The 17,788-nt window shown below is 32.7% G+C and overlaps 1 protein-coding gene across 1 annotated transcript; it reads left to right on the top strand.

The window, feature by feature from the left end:
- The first annotated feature begins 967 nt into the window (after positions 1 to 967).
- LOC114285431 (aldo-keto reductase family 4 member C10) lies at positions 968 to 13,535 on the top strand. Its single transcript, XM_028228476.2, has 3 exons — positions 968 to 2,552; positions 8,547 to 8,801; positions 13,083 to 13,535. The coding sequence occupies exons 1-3, from the start codon at positions 1,986 to 1,988 to the stop codon at positions 13,350 to 13,352; spliced, it is 1,092 nt and encodes a 363-aa protein (XP_028084277.1). The 5' UTR covers positions 968 to 1,985; the 3' UTR covers positions 13,353 to 13,535.
- The last annotated feature ends 4,253 nt before the right edge of the window (positions 13,536 to 17,788 follow it).

Genomic DNA, 17,788 nt, shown 5'->3' with positions numbered 1-17,788 from the left:
GATTAATTCAATTAGTGTTTTAAGATGATATTCAAACATATAAAAACACGGATTCAAAAATTGATAAGTAAGATGATATTCATTAGTCATTTAGGAGCATTACTTTAATCAATTATATTTAAATAAAGTTCTCTACTCAAAATTTTATTCAAATTTAAATAAAACAAGTATTAACTAATAGGGAAACACCAAATGGGGTGTATGCATTTGTTATGTAATTTTATGATAAATATTATGTATTTTTTTTTGGTATGAATTACGATAATTTGTGATTTATAAATAAAATTATATATTTTGTGGTAATGTTACATATTGTTTTATCCAAATATTTTCTAAACATATGGTGTATAACAATATCACAAAATACATAATATGTAACTTCTACCAAAAAAAAATGTATAACATTTGTCACAAAAATACGTAATACACAAAAAAACACGTTATAAGATACATATAATACACAACTGTGTAACATAGAATTTCCCATAATTAATAAATGAAGGAGAAATTACAAATCAATAAGGTCTTTCCAAAATATTTATAAATTTATAAAAAAGTAAGTAAATTACAAATACACCTTTGAGATTTGTTTAAAATACGAATTGCCTCTGTGGTTTGAAAAATTACAAATACCTCATTGTCAAAATTTTTTATTTAGCTGAATTAAATAAAAAAGTAAAATTTTTAAATGTCCACCTATATAATAAAAAATTATTTGAATTATTAATTGAAATAAGATTTTAACATTATTAAAAACTGTTAATTAATTTGATGATTTATTAATAAAATGACCTATTTATTATGAAATTAAAAATTTTAAGAGGTATAATCTAATTTTTAGAACTGTAAAAAGTATTTTATAATTTAAATAAATTCTAAGAAATGTTTTTGTAATTTACCCTAATTTTTTTTTATAATTTTAATTATTAAAATTGATACAATTTGCCCATAAGAGAAAACCAACCACACCCTTTTGTTTTTAACGTTGGCCCCCAGTGGCTACTTCCGTCTCTCTCTCTCTCTCTCTCCGTCGCGCGCAGAATATTCTCACGTTGAGCCCTAGGCACATAGAAACGTCCAATGCAGCTCTCTCTCTCTCTCTCTCTTGTCAATGAATGTTGTCGTTAAGTAAGTTTGGTTGGTGGCTGGTGGATTTTCAGTCTTCTCCGTTAGGTGGAAACTTTGAAAAATTTTATTTCTTTAATCTCTCTCTCTCCCTCTCTCTCTCTCTCTCTCTCTCTCTCTACAATACATATATTTTTGTCATAGTCTCAATACATACAATATGCAATAGAATATAATAATATATACACCAACAATTGTATTATTGTCCTTGGGCAAGAAAGAGAAACAGGGATAGTGACTTTGAGAGAGACATCAAGGTTTTGATTCTTACATCCCAATTAGTGGTTTTTTTTTTTGGGTATTGTATTTTGGGAGTTTTCTCTTGTTGACCCACCTACAAATCCACAAAACAGGTCTGGGTTTTTGGTATTTTTCTGGGAAAGTAGGTATTTTTCTGGGGAAAGAAAAAAGGTTCATTTGTTTGCTTCCTTGGGCTTTCTTTCAATTTGGTGCCGTCTATTGAATTATTCTCTTATGCAGACTTGTTTAATCCTTTCTCCATTGTTCATTGGCTTTTGGGTTTCATTCAGATATTTCAACAAACAGTTGTTGGGTTTGTTGTGTAATTCAATTTGGTTTCCTTCTTCGATTAGGATTGATCTCTTGTTTTCTTCCTTTTAGACTTTTAAATCAGTTCTGATCTGATCTTGATCTTGTCTGAACTGGGTAGTTATTGCTTTTTTATTCTACTTTTTTGTTGTTGTTGTTGGGTTTTCCATTGAGATCTTGGGATTACTGAATCTTAGTAGAATTTTGATTCGTATTGAAAACTGCGGCTTGTTTTGCTTTGCATTTGGCATTGCAGTGAGATTTGGTGTTTTAATTTCCCACCCATTTGTTATTTTCAAGAAATTTGAGAGATGAAAGGAAAAGTTGGGACAACAGGAAGTTTCTTTCTGTTGAACACGGGGGACAAAATTCCAGCCATAGGGCTTGGGACTTGGCAGAGTGGCGGTGATCTCTGCGTTGAGGCTGTGAAAACTGCGTTATCGGTTGGTTACCGTCACATAGATTGTGCACGGCTTTATGGGAATGAGATTGAAGTAGGGGAGGCACTTTCTGAAGCTTTTAAAGGATCTTTAAGGAGGGAGGATGTTTTCTTAACTTCTAAGATTTTTTGCACTATGAATTCACTCAATAAGATGGAGAATTCTGTTAGAGTATCTCTTAAGAATCTTGGAGTGTCATACTTGGATCTCTATTTGATGCATTGGCCTGAGAGCTCGGCATTTGGAGATGCTACTGATCCTCCTACTAAGTCAGGGAGTGAGTATAGGCAGTTTCTGAATCGGTTCAAGACTACATGGAAAGCAATGGAAGGTCTGGTGGAGTTGGGTCTAGTTCGAGCCATTGGCGTGAGCCATTTTAATATAGAGCAGATAAAAGAATTGCTTAAGTTTGCAAAAATGGTTCCAGCAGTCAATCAGGTTGACTCCTTATTCTTGGATTTTTGAATTGTGATTTTAGCTGATTTTGATTTACAACTTGTATTTTTAGTTAATGTATTATGAATGTCAATCAGTGGTGACTCTAGGAATTTTGTTTGCGGTGGCATTCAAATTATTTTTTGGGTATTGTTTTCATTTTTGTGAGAAAACAAATTTTGAAAATATAAAAAATCCTAAAAAAGTGTGTTTTTTAGAAAATTCCCCAAAAATTTGTATCGGTTTTCATTTTTCTATCCTTGAAAAAAAAATGAGAATGAAAATTTTTCTTCAAATTGAAAGTTACATATAGCCCCTTTAGGGGATGGGTGTCTCTTTGTGCAAGCACAATTTGTTCAAATGACTTGTCCTCAGTTGCAAACAATATAGCATCCACACCATATATGGAAAGTGTCCCTAATGGTAACAAGCTAACTATAATATAACATATGCAAATTAACAATCCTATCAAAACAACTTTGTTAGACTATTCTAACAACTGTCAACCTACTAAGATATCTTTGACAACAGAGTAATGAGAGAAAAAATTGTTTATTCAATTATCTCTTTGATTTATTTAAGTAGAAAGCATAAACAAATATATTATTGTAACCAGTTGGCATTAGGTGGAGGGGCCTTTGGATTATAATCAAACTCAAGTCACTTATAGAGACAATATGGGACAACCCTCTAACACTCTCTTGCACATGCGGCCTGGTTGTATGTGGAGGTGATAAAGAGATCAGAGACGCGATAAATTAACTCAGGACTTGGCCCTCGAGCGACTACCCAAGACATAGCTATGATACCATGTTAGAATTTTGGAGGCATCCAACCTAAAACCAAATGGTATTAGGTGGATGGACCTTTAGATTATAATTAAGCTTGGGTGGCTTAGATAGACGATGTCATGTGGGACAAGTCTTTAACACGTTTCGTTTGTGCTAGTAGGAGAGTATGATTATATTCAACGCACATTAGGTTAACCTTCCTTATGCTACACTACCATTACTGATAAGCTAAGATCTAATTAAGTAGATGTATGGATAATGATTTGTTTTATGTGGGTTTTGTGATTGTTTTTTTTTGTTGAAAAGCTAATCCTATGGTCCTTCAAAGTGGAAGGCCAAAAATTTAATACCTTCTAGTTAATCTTAAAGGTCTTTTTCCTATCAAGTCCCCTCAAATCATCCTTCTACACAATTTGTGATTCAAAAGGGCAGTCTTAGTGCACAAGGCTTCTGCCAATGCAGGGTTTGGGGAGGGAAAGATGTATGCAACTTTACCGCCACAATACAGAGAGGCTGTCTAAGTGGTTTGAATCCACAACTCTTAAGTTGCAGTGGAGCAACCTTATTGTTGCTCAAAGGCCGCTCTCTTTTAGGCTTGCATGGTGCCATCAAATTGTTCATAATTTGGTGGTCCAAATCTAAGTAATATAGCTTCATGATAAATTGCCACATCAGCCTTGGTGTTGTTTTTGCCATTAAAACCATGTGAATGTTACACTCTCTACGCAAACTTGAAACAAGAAAGACTATCCTCTTCATTGTTCCATGCTAGTTGAAATGCTGTTTAGAGTTGTATATATTGTAGAGGCTCTTTTGCATCAAAACGAGAAAGGCCAGTCCAAGAAAACCTTTTGGTTCAACCTTCTATTAGACCTTGTTTCCCTAAATGAGTCTCACCTACATCCAATCTATTAAGACTTTGAGGCAAGGGTCACTTCAAGGACTATTGAATCATATCAAGTGTTTCATTCATAAGAAACCTGATCTTTGCCACCACTTATTCTAGTGAGTTCATTCCTTCCTAGTCAACACAAACACAACTCCTAGGGTGGTGTGCTTAAAGTCAACTTGTGTCGGGCATGTGTCCAAATTTGTCTTACTAGAATTGATGTTAGTCGGTGTTGGTTCTCATTAATCAGTTTGTTCTTGTTAACTGGGGGATAGGGAGGAGTTAGGTCAAAGATATACTGAACCTTTGGAAGCCTTAATACTTGATTAAACATGTTGTCGATATGTGGGGGACACGTGTGTCTATTATTTTGACACTCATGAGACACTTGAACACTGAGAGGGTGTTTGGGATAACCTATATTCGAACACTTTTTATCTTTTTTTGGGTTACATCACCTCTCTATTTTTTTGCACATCTTTTCGTAAAAAGTCAAAAAATATAATTATTTAGATCATCCCAAACAATCCATGATTACACTTCTAGGATTAAGGGCAAGTTTGGAAAAAGTTAAATTGACATGAAAGATCAAAATTAAAAGAAATATGGATTTATACCTATTAGTTCCTCCCCCTTTAAGCTTTCTTATTGATTAAAACCTAAGCCCTAACACTCCTAATTTGTTTTTGAACTTCAGGCTTTAAAAAGACACAATATTATCCACACTTATTTTCCAACATATTTACGTAGAAAATAAATAATTTGTTATTTTCATATATATATATAATATATTAATTTTTTCCACGTACCCAATATGTTCATATGTTGATTTTTTTTGAAGCGGGCCGTCGTGTCCTTATTGTGCTGTTTCCATATCCCATCTCTTTGTCTGTGCTTCTTAGATCATTCCTCTATTTTTGTTAATTTCTTTGTCTTTGTTGGCATGCATAGGAAGTACTATTTTGCTAATTATAGGACCCCAACCCCAGCAACAATTATTACCCAAATTAGAGGGAAGGGTGTCCACTTGACTCACATTAGAGAGGGATAGGATCTCCTCTAGTGCAAGCATGACTCATCTTAATCCCTTAGAGTCATACATCATCTACATTATATAAGTAAGAATTTCTAAAATCAGAAGTTATTTACAGGCAACTTGTTTAGATCATCTAATCCTTATTAAAAAAAAATACTCTAATAGAGGATTCCAATGACTCCAACCAAACTGTTTGTAACAACCAAGGAGTGCTAGACAATTTATGTATTTAATTATCCATATAATCTACATACAATAAATAAATATTTTACTGCAATAGGATCCAAGTCTACTACACAATCTTGCGTAAACAACACTTGCTATCAAATGGCTGCAACTTTTAGATGAATGGATTCAATGGAGGGTTAAAATAACTTGAAAAATTTGATCACTTGCTTCATAGCGGCTGCCATATATTATTTTCGTGGGTAAATGCTTCACAACGAAAGTCATTGGTAAGATGGTAGGACCTAACTCAGCCTATGTTGTGCTTAATGTTTAATCAAAGTCTGGAGAAAGGAGGAAGGTTGCGGTGGGTTGACAATCAATGTAAAACTAATAGTCTCATCTTTACAACGTGGATCCTAAGAATTCTCTAGTTGGGGCATTCCCTACTTGTGACGTGCTGCTGCATGGTGCCCATGCATTGTGAGAAGTAGGCAAGGGTTCCCACACTTTAATGGATAAATGTGGGTAACTTAGGTAGTCCAAGAGAGTAGGATATGCTTAGGAACTTGGAATATAGGACTATTAATTGGTAGAGGGATAGAGATAGAAGTAGTAAATACTATGATTAGAAAGATGTTTAATATTATTTATTTACAAGAAACCTAATGGGTTGGGAAAAAATTTAGGAAAATGGAAAAAAATGATATAAACTTTGGCATATTGGAAAAGAGAAATATATGAATTTGAGTGAGATAATTATAGATAAGAATATGAAAGAAGGAGAAATAGAGGTTAAAAGTAAAGGAGATAGATAATATTAGTGAAATTTGTGTTAGGAGAAGAGACATTAAATATAATTTGTGTTTATACACCTCAAATAGGATTAGATGAATCTATTAAGGATTTTGTTAACGTGTCCTTGGGACACATGTCAAAAATCTTAAAAAGATTATTTATCAAAAAAAGAATCTTAAAAAGATTGTACATTTTGCATAAAAGTGCGTGCAATGAAGATGTACGATCTTTTTAAACCATCTTAACATTTGCCCTAAGGGCACATGTTAATAAGACTCATCTATTAAATGACAATTTTGGGAGGATTGGGATTGGTTAGTTCAAAGGATACTAAACCTAAAGAGATTTTCTTGTAATCTGAGATCTTAATGGGCATATAGGGAGATGTAGTGTGAGATTTGAGGGAATACATGGAAGTTTTGAATTTGGAAAGAGAAATGATGAAAGTAGTGTTATCCTGGAGTTTGCAATGACATTTGACTTCATAATGGCGAATACATACTTTAAGAAGGGGGATGGACACTTAATAATATTTAAAAGTGGAATGAATATTTAGCCAAAATGACAGATTTCTTTCTAGGGGAGTTGAAAAGGAAACAAGTAAGGAATGTAAAGAAATAATATGAGAGCCTTACAGCACACAACATAAGTAATGGTATTAGATTTGTGTATTAATAAAGAGATGGAAGAGGATGAGTAAGGGAAGTAGGCACTTACAAACTAGATGGTGGACTTTAAAAAGGGGAGTAGGAATAACAAAAATTTTGGAAGATATAAAGTAGCCAGAACCAAAGCTAAGTAAGCAATTAGGGAGGTTTAGTTGAAGGTTTATGATGATCTTTATCTTAAGTTAAATTTTGAAGGATAGAGAAAATATATATATATATATATATATATATGTATGTATAATTGAGAAGATAAGAGAAAGAAAATGAGGAAAAGTCGTTTGAGATGGTACGGTCATGTGCATTGTAGACCAACTAACACTCCTGTATGGATGAGTGATTTATTCCACGTGGATGTTGGTAAAAGAAATAGAAGGGTAAGGAAAACATATGTTGAGGCAATAAGAAAGGACATGATTACTTGAACTTAATTGTGAATATGACTTTGAATAGAGTTGGCCGATCCATGTAATTGGGACAAAGGCTTGTAGAGATGAGTTGAGTATGAGTAGGACCTCATAGTTGGTGTGGGCTTATAAGTATATTTAAGGGAGCCCATCAATAACGGTGAGCTTTTTTCTTTTAGCTTAAAGGAACACCAATGGAAGTAACAGCTAGAAGACCAAACTAGCCTTTTTCTTTGAGGTTCCTCTTTTGTTTAAGATATCACATTTTCTGCATAACCAAAGGATAAAAGAGTTAAGTTTCTCTCCATAACAACTTTTGAATATACAATCAATATATTAACTGTTTGAGTGGCTTAAAACAACATTGATGCATCTTATTATCAAATTTTGGAGTTGTGGAATTGGTAGCGAGCAATTTACTTCATGATTTCTTCCTGTTGGCATTAAACCAATGATATGCATTAGTTTTGGTTTTATTCATAATATACTGATAAAAGCTTCACTCAAGATCAGTATAATGCCCACCTTTTGTTAAATAACTTACAAAGCCCATTTAGTATAAAGTAGATATTTGCTAATCTGTGTTTACAAAAATGGCCGTGGACCTTGCCTTGTAACATATTTCTGGTCACCCAATAAAAATGCCTCAAAGTGATGGGTTATCCAGTTTTATAAAAATCCCACTTATATAGCTCAAAAATAGCTTCAAAAGAGAAGAAATGATAGGAGATGGTTTTGTATACAATTCATCAATATTTATTGTGACGCAACATATTTCTTGTGCCACCTGTAAATGAATGTGTTCCACTGGAAATGTATCAGAATCAGAATCAAACTCTTGTTCTTTTGATGCCTTTTCCTAGTCTTTGATCTTTCTTTCTATGATTTTTGAAATTTAAAAATGGTTAATCGCATTAAGTAATTTTTCATCTTCATCCTTTTCTTTCTTTCCAATATAATATTTGTTTTTACTATTGTTATTGCTGCTGCTTATGTTAGCACAAACCTCTGTATGTCTTTATAGATCATCACAAGTTTACTCTTTCTTTTTTCTTCGAAATTTTTTCTTACTAAATCAAAATTCATGAATGGGAGGCTTAAGTGACTAAGATTATCGAACAGGTTGCCACTTTACCTTTCTCTTTTATCTATCTTTCGGTCTTTAAGTTCTTGTTTTTATTTTCTGAGTGAATTTTCGGCCATGGAGTTTATGTTTCTTCTCTGATCTATGTTTGGCTTTTACTAGGTAGAGTTGCATCCATTTTGGAGGCAAGATGAACTTGTGAAATTCTGCCAATCGAAAGGTATTCATGTTTCTGCTCACACACCATTAGGAGTACCAACTTCAAATCCTGGACCGTCTGACAGTGGGTCTGGTGGGGAAGATGAACCCGGAACTCCACGCATATCATTCAGGAGGTCGAGATCAGTACATGGCCCAATGTTGAAATTGTCAGTTGTTGGAGAAATAGCAGATCGACATAAAAAGACACCTGAACAGGTAAAAAGCTGATTCAGTTTTCCATTAGTATGTTTTTATATGTTAGTATAATTGGTTTTTTTTTTTTTTTTTTTGCGGGTACCATTTGATTTTAGTATGTGCACCTAGTCACAATAAAACTATGATTAATGTTTATTTGTTCCATTGGTTCTGTCCTCCACTGGTTATAATTTTCTTTGAATAAACTAAAAATATTATAGCCAACACTCATATGAATAAGATGATTATCCATTTTCAGAGAAGAGAGAAAAAGGTTAAGCCACTAGGGCTCAAACTTCGAATTAAGCTCTATTACAAGTGTCTTCTTCTACTTGTTATTTCATGTGCATGCTTCTAGAATGTGGAGTTCTTTACATTTTTCATAAAATGGCAAACCACTCACTAAGCATCGACCCTTGAAGCCTTTTGTTTATTTGTATTTTTTCTTTCAGTCTCTTATCATTTATTTGACTTTCTTAACCTTGTTCTTAACATTTTTTTATTAAAAAAATCCTTATAACCTTTGTTTACTAGGGGACATCTTGGCAGATCAGAATCCATATGATGTTTTATTTATTTATCTTTTTGACCTTAGTTTATTATTAATTACTGCAATTTTATCATTGGAGTTGTAGCTTTAGTAGTAGTAGTTGTTATTATTATTATGATTTTGATAAATTTGTAGACCTTGTTTTCTTCGGGATGTTGTAATGCACTTTTAGTATCATATATACTTGGGACAAAATTGAAACTTGTGGTTGACATTGATAATTTCTTCTGCATTTTATGCAAGTGCTCTTTCTTTGAGCGGATATGTAGGCCTCAAACATGTTTAAAAAATCAATCCAAGGCATTTGTACAAATAAATGGGTTATCGTATCCAAACATATCCATGCATTTTCCTAATTTTTGGCATCTCCCCTAGTTTTTTCAACACATTTTCATTTTTGAGCTGATGAAAACAAACACGCTGAAATGAAAATTTGATCCTTACCTCCTTGATACTTTGACTTTCATGTGATCATGATTTGGGTAAATCCACTTGCTAATTGATATAGTATTTCACCCCGTATTACCAGTAGATCTCATCTTTTTCTCCTGTCCACTAGTATTATTCAGGGGAAGTATCAACTAGCTTGGCTCTGAATTTCATATCTTCCTTGAGTAAGTACACGATTTACTTAATCTGAAAGATGAAAATGTCTTCCCGTGTACTCAATAACTTCTGTTAGAAGAATCTAGTTTGAAGTACCAAGCACACAAATTCTATGCACTGGAACAGTTTTGACTCTAGAAGCTTCATAGAATAGTAACTCTTAACCACAATGTTTTCTGCAAATAGAGCTGTGGTACTGTCTGTTGCTGTTCTTCTCAAGAAAAGAGTGGATGTCCTTGAGTTTGTGTCTCATAGTAAACCATTGAACTTAGTTGCATGAAGTGGGCTTGTCACATAGAAGAGAAGGTTGGGAATACTTAGGGGGGGCATTTATGTATTTTACACATTATATTTAAATATATTGTAACAAGTATTTTTGTTGCTTAGTTGTGAATTTGTAATGTTTATTGTAAATGTCTACATTATAGTAGCACTGACACTTAAACTTGTAAATATAAACATCGTACAGTCTCATTACAAAGTAACTATTCATCACCAATATCATAAATCTGTACTCCTCAATTCTTACAAAACCGAGTTGAAAGATCTATGAAAAAATAATTCCTAAGAAGAAAACCAAAATCTATGAGAAACATCAGTTCCCTATATATTTTCTTTTTCTTCGGTAACTATTCTTTTATTTCTTTAGAATTCATATGTTTTGAGTGGTCCCATTCAAGTTGGAACCACGATTTTATCACAACGAGAATGAGGTTCTGGTTATGAACGATGAATTGCTGCTCTAGGGCAAAAACGTCACCCCAGTGGGAGTTTCCTACAGCAAAGCCTTGAATAGAGCTTTAGGAGATTAGTCAAGTCCAAAGAGAGCTTTCCTAAGCTTGCAACTCAAGCTTCTCTTTTGTTGCTATTCTTCTCAAGAAGTGTCACACACTTGAGTTTGTGTCTAATAGTAATCCCTTGAAAAAAGCTTGAGAAGATTGCTAGAAGTCCAAAGAGATCCTTTATAAGCTTTCAAGCCAAGTGTCTCATACGGACTATAATAAAGTCGGTTGGTTTTTTCATCTTGTTTCATCTTTTGCACTGTCTAGAACAATGCATTCTTGTTATCCACCTAATGAAGTTGGCAATATTGATTTGTTGCTAGTGGGGGGAAGCATCTGTCCGAATTTCATCTTTGTTAAAATAGAGAGGAAATAGAATTTCTTTATTCATCTTTACAAAAGGAAAAAAGGAGTAATCTGTGACATGTTCATTTAAAAAAATCCTGTTGTAGCGAGTCATTTATTAAGGAAAATTGATAAGCTTAACACAAAAGCAGAAAAAGAAATAATAGTAACTGGGTCTCATGCATCCACCACCATTATTCCAAAATTTGTTACTGTCTCTGAAATTATGCCCTTGTCGACGATCCTTTACTCCAGCAGCTTCTAGGGTTGCTTGAATAATGTGATATCTCACACCGGGTAAATCCTTATTCCTTCCCCCTTCTAAGTATGCAAAATGTTCTTGGGAATTATGGTCAATTACAAGTATATAAGCTGCGATTTCAAATCCAGAGTGATAACTCCATAATCTTCAGTGATTATATGAGATCTCAAAGTTTGAATAGCTATTCTACAAGTAAAAGACATGCGTAATTAGAATTCCTTTCATAGACTGCTACAAGCTTTTCTTTAAATGAAGCTATCGATTTCAATTTGCCTAATCAGTTATGCTTCTAATCTTTGATTCAGCCATCACAAGGAACCGCTCCGCTCATGAATGTACTAAGCATGATATATCAAGCCATGTAAGATGATGACTACTAGGGGTGCAAACGAGTTGAGTCGAGTCGAGCCAAGCAGAGAGCTTGAAAATGAAGCTCGGGCTTGGCTCGTTAATTCTAATCATACTCGATCATGAAGGAAAAGTTTGACTTAATAATCAAAGCTTGGTCGGCTTGTTAAATATTATTCTATATTACAATAGACATAGATGACGCATTTTATATTATTTAACATATAATTATACTATTATTTAAATAAATAATAAACAAGCTTAAAATTTTTGCTTGAGTTTGTTTATATACGTAACAAACCAAGCCAAGCTGGCAAGTATTTCAGTTCATTCGCAGCAGCCCTAACGACCACACTTCCCTTGGCCACTTCAGCAAGAGACTACAGGTTTTTGATAGCTTTATTTCTCTTGTAAAAATTATCTTTCGTAGTTATGAACTTGGAACTTATCTTTAGCTTACCCCTCTCTCTCTCTCTCTCCCATACACAGAAAAAAAAGGAGAAAAAAGAAACTTCCCATGCAAAGTGAGTTTCTGACAATAAGTTGCTCTAGCTCCTACTTGTTCATGCCGAAACTAAGAGTGGGGGGAACAGTATCACAAGCTATACAACTATTCCATAAGCAAACTGCTAATTTCATGAAAAGTTCCAGAATTATTTGTAGTGTTCTGAAATATAAATAAATGCTAATTGATGAAGTACAAATTATGTTGGTTTCTAGTAAAAATAAGTTATTTACTTCCATTTTTTCCTTTGCATCTTATGGATCTGTGAAGTTCCAGTTACTATATGATATATATATATATAAACATGTGTTTTACTTTATATAATTTTTAGTTCTACCCTTTTAGCAGCCAGATCAAAGGTTTTTGCTCATTTTTTTTTGACAACAAATATCCATGGAAGGAATTTTGTTCTTTGTCAATTAAGTGTCACACATTTTAACTCCTACCTTCCACTTAAATTGAATGTTTAGATGTCGATGACTGAAACATGCAGAAACACAAACACTAAGCTCTTTTTTGTAGCTTCTCTTTTCTGTTTGCTTGTCCTTAGATTGGAATTGCTTTTTGTTTGACATGATGTTTGTATTTGCTAACTGTTTGTTGAAATTGCATATAGCTGAAATGTGTCACAGAATGTTGCGTTCGAAATGAAGGGTTTTTGTCAAAAGTACCGAAAGCTATTTTCATGTTGTAATCCACGGTGCATGAACTTTCTAGTTCATGTTCCCAAATAATTTTCATGTACTGTATGTGTCTGCAAGTGCCCCATTTAGGGCAATCTAACTTTGAGATTTCCCCCCCCCCCCCCCCCCCCCCCCCCTTTTCCGGACAAGGTAGGATGTTTGTGAGTTAGAACAAGATTTGAAGAATTTTTATATTTTTATTTTTATGATTTTGGTATTAGGTTATCTTGCGGTGGGGTCTGCATAGAGGAACAAGTGTGCTACCGTGTAGCGTGAAGCCTGATCGGATAAGACGAAACATGGACATATTCAACTGGTCTTTGTCAGCCGATGATTGTAACCGCTTGAATGAGATAGAGCCACAGGTATGTCTGTTTGGGAATATGCCTCCGAATAATAGTAACCTCTCGGACAGTGGATTTATGCCCGGAAGTGGCTGTCCCCTTCAAGCTGTGAATGAGATGGAAGATGATGCGGAGTCCAATTCTTAAAATGTTTTTTTTTTTTTTTTTTGGCTTCTTGTTTTTTTGTTATATTTCTGTGAGATCTATAGAGTGACATTTTTAAGTTCAACCATGTCTTGATGATATATTGTCATATACCTATTATTTGCAAGAACTTCTCTTTTGTGGATGCTGAAAATATATTAAGTCTAAAGGGTACATTATAGTGAAGTTGAAATTGAATTGGTGAGAGCATGTCAGCTTTTCTAACAAACAGAGATTAGCCCTTGCCCCTAATTGTTGGTTATCATAATTCGTTGGGAAAATTTACGAAACAAACCCCTAGGTTTTATCTTTATCACAAGTTAAATATGAATTTTTAATTTTGTCAATTTAAATTACAATCTTTTAAGTTAGATATCAATTTTAAACTATCTATCCATCTATGTTTACTAAAACTAGTGGAGGAGCAAATATTAGACACCGAACATGTTAGAATTTTTGAATAAAATATATTTAAAAATACAAAATTAAATTACTTTTTAATTAAATATATTCATCTTATCGTTCGGTTAATGGTGTTTGTAACTTTTCTACATTTATTTCCTATATTATAATTCTTATATCACTTTGCCATTACAATTCAAGAGTTTTATGTTATATTATATAAATCACATTAGTAAATTTACATTTACAATATTACAAAACTTATAGCTTTTGTTGTCTATTTATATAGCTATACATTTCGGATGTATGAGATTCACCAGAAGATATAGAAACAAGATGTAGTATCCTCTTATTACCCATTTCAAAGTTATTGAAGATTAGAACGATGAATAGAATTGTTCGTGAGACCTTCATATTGCGAATACATACTCATGGAGAAGCGACAATTAAATCTTGGAGAGTAGGATATCATCACTTGTAGCACTCGGTCAAGTATTCAGAGGGATAGAAACCTACTCTTAAGGATAGTCACACGCTTATGTCGATTAGGTTTCTGTTGATATATATTATTTATTATTTCCAATTATTTTGAATTCTCATTTCTTTTATATTTAAATTTAAAATTTAAATAAATAATTATTTATCTTCTTAAATTTCCAACCGAACACACCCCAAACAATGTCATTTGGTTAGGGTTTTGAACTAGTCTCTTCCATATCATTTCTTCTCTCTCTCTATCAAAATATACCTATTATTTGCAATAAATTCTGTTTTTTGATATTGATTATAAAGTCAAAAAGGGTACATATAGTGAACTTCAAATTGAATTGTTGAAAGCATAGAAAGATATTTAGACAGGGTTTTTCATGTTAATCACTCTATTTGTTTCCAATTTTTAGAATTTACTTTTCAAGAAATTTTACATTTTCGTTTTCTATATATATTTTTTGTTTTTATTGAATTTTTTAAATATTTTAAGCTTTTTTTTAAAAAAAAATTTCAGATACACCTAACATAAATACACTAAGAAAGTATAATATTTGTGAAAAAAATCTTTAAAAATTTCACTAAATACCAAAAATACAAAAAAAAGGAAGAGAAAATTCAGTACATTTTTCGTATTTTTGTGTATTTATTAATTTTTTAAAACAATTTTTCACAAATAATTTATTATTTAGATATATCTAAGTAAGGTACATCTAAAAAAGTAAAAAAATTGCTTAAAATTTAAAAAATATTCACTAAAACAGAAAATACGAAAAATAAAGAACTCAATTTTCAAAAAACTGAAACCAAACACACTGAATATATTTTTTTTAAAGAAATTTATGAAGCAAACCCCAAGATTTTATCTTTATAACAAATGAAAATCTGAAATTTTAATTTTATCAATTTGATTCTTGATCTTCTAACTTGATTTCAATTTTAACTATCTATCCATCTCTATTTACTGAAATTAACAGAGCAACAGTTAGTAGATGAGTAAAATACTCCAAATATGGCTATGGTTTTGAGCTACTCTCTTCTGTCTTGAATGCCATACATTGCTTGCTCTCTCTCTCTCTCTCTCTCTCTCTCTCATTCTTTTACAAAAATGCTCCCACCCCTTCCACTTCTATTTCATTACTTCTAGCAAAAAAACAAAAAAACAAAAAATACAAAATTTTCCCTTTCCCAGAGCAACATGAATGGAAATTATCTTTCAGAATTGTACTTATATTTTCTCTCACCCAACCTTTGTCCATGTGTGCTTTTCAGTAATACTCCAGACCCCACATCATTTGCGAGAGAGAGGGAGGAGAGAGAAAGGAAAAAAAGAATATATATATATATAATGAGTGGTCACCAATCAATTAAGAATTGTGAAGATCATAAAAAATGAGGGTCTCAAGTATTTTTCTGTGCCTTTTGACATACAACTTAATAGATTGTTAAGATTAACAAAACTATCCCTTCTCCATTAAGACCATTAAATGAAGACTAACGAATGGTTGAGATTAACATCAAATTAAAATATCACGATTTGAGTTGAAAAAATGAAAAATATAGGCTTTAATTTGTTATTGGGGTAAAACGCTAGCATTATTTTGTAATTTCTCTTATTTATTTTAAAGACATCAAAACAATCCTCCATTCGTGAGCATTTGTAATAACTCATAATAACATATACAAACAATCCCGCATGCCTTTGTTACTCTCTACTAATGGAAATTTTGTCACACATTATTGATTTATGAATAATTCTACCCACACATTTTTGGGCTATTAAATTTTGCCCAAATGCTTACGCATTACTAATTTGATTATCAAAGTCTCAAGTTTGACTATATATATATATATATATAAACTAATAAAAAAATTACCAACTGATTTACATTCTGAAGTTTTTTTTTTAATAATTTTTTTTATAAAAATATGAAGGTAGGTTAGTATAATTAACCCGGAAACGGCCAGGGTAGGGGCCATAACTTGTAACAATCATCCAATCCAGTTAGGTGCAGCAGCCAAGTCAAATTCATGTTCTTCGATCAGGAGCTTTCACACGGCGGTAACCCGGTGAGATGCCTTGGTAGTAAGGAGTGGCCGAAGAAGTTAAAGCTTTTGCAAGGCTTGCATACCAAGGACAACAGCACCCATACCCAGAAGGTTCACTAATATTCCATTTTTCAAACTTTTCACAACATCTAACCGAAAAAGAGCCTGAAAACACAAGATTATCTTGCATCTGAAGGGTCGATACAATGACATACTTGATACTTACGGACAAAAATTGTATTATATTTATGGGCAATGAAAAATAAGCATTGCAACCAAATATTAATTTTTGCCTAAAATTGGAGCGTGATAAAAAAGATTGGAGGAAAGAAGGAAATAAAGTATGCATTTACGGTTTATTATCCCAAAGAAACAAAAAACAAAATAAATAAATAAAACTAAACCCAGGCTAAAAAGCACATAAAAAACAAAAAGAAAATTAATAGCTCTCTCCATTTTCTAAATATGTATAATGGAGTCAAATTGAGTCCTAAATATGAAAATTAACAGCTCATTTTGAGTCCTAAATATGTATAATGGAATCAAATTGTCCCAGTTCTCTCCGTTTTCTAAATACCATATGCATAATATTATTATTTCAAAGAGGACTTTGTTAACGGCTTATGAGCTACTGCCCTTCTTTGTTTCCAATGCCTCGTCGTTGATTCGGTAACAGCTGCTGCCCTTCTTTGTTTCCAATGTCTCGTCATCGTTGGTTTGGTTTTCAAATTCTGTTACTTTTTTTTTTTGGTTGAATAAAATGGAAAGAAAATAAAAAAACTCATCATTTTCATATGGTTTTTCTTTTTTTTGGGGTGAAATATAATTACTATTATGCATGCTCTTTGAATTTGTACATCTATTACAGTTGTTTTTTGAATTTTAGCACTTTGATTTTCTGATTATTTATTTATTTGTATTTTGGTTCTAGATAATGGTCCTTCTCCCATTGTCAATGAAATGGCCAAGGTAGTGATGCTCAAGCTAATGCCCCCAACCCCTGTAACTGCTAAGAGGAAGTTTCCAATACCACTCAAGGAAAAGGGTAACTATTGCTATGACTCCAATTGAGGGGTCATCCTAGAGGTCAACCTGGAGGTCGATTGGTCAATGTAAAATCTTTATAAAATTTTGTCTTGAGATGGTCATTCGGGAGGATATCTGGGAGACATCTGGTGGTGAAAATATAACGATAATGAACAATAATTTGATAAAAGGTACAAAACATCTTCAATTTGATCAAACATTTTTAATATTCTCAATTAATAGAAATTCTATCAGATTTGTTAGCAGTGATTTAGAAAGCATACATACATATAGGTTTGAGAGTTTTGGGGGGGGTAAATTGACAAAATTATCCCTTCTCCATTAAAACCATTAAACGAAGATTAACGAATAGTTGAGATTAACATCAAATTAAAATATCATGACAAGCTTTAATTTGTTATTGGGTAAAATGCTAGGATTATTTTTGTAATTTCTCTTATTTATTTTAAAGACAT

The sequence above is a fragment of the Camellia sinensis genome, chromosome 11, assembly GCF_055761805.1.
Source record: "Camellia sinensis isolate YWXY chromosome 11, ASM5576180v1, whole genome shotgun sequence".
Taxonomy (NCBI): domain Eukaryota; kingdom Viridiplantae; phylum Streptophyta; class Magnoliopsida; order Ericales; family Theaceae; genus Camellia; species Camellia sinensis.
This window is presented reverse-complemented; position numbering and strand designations above follow the sequence as displayed.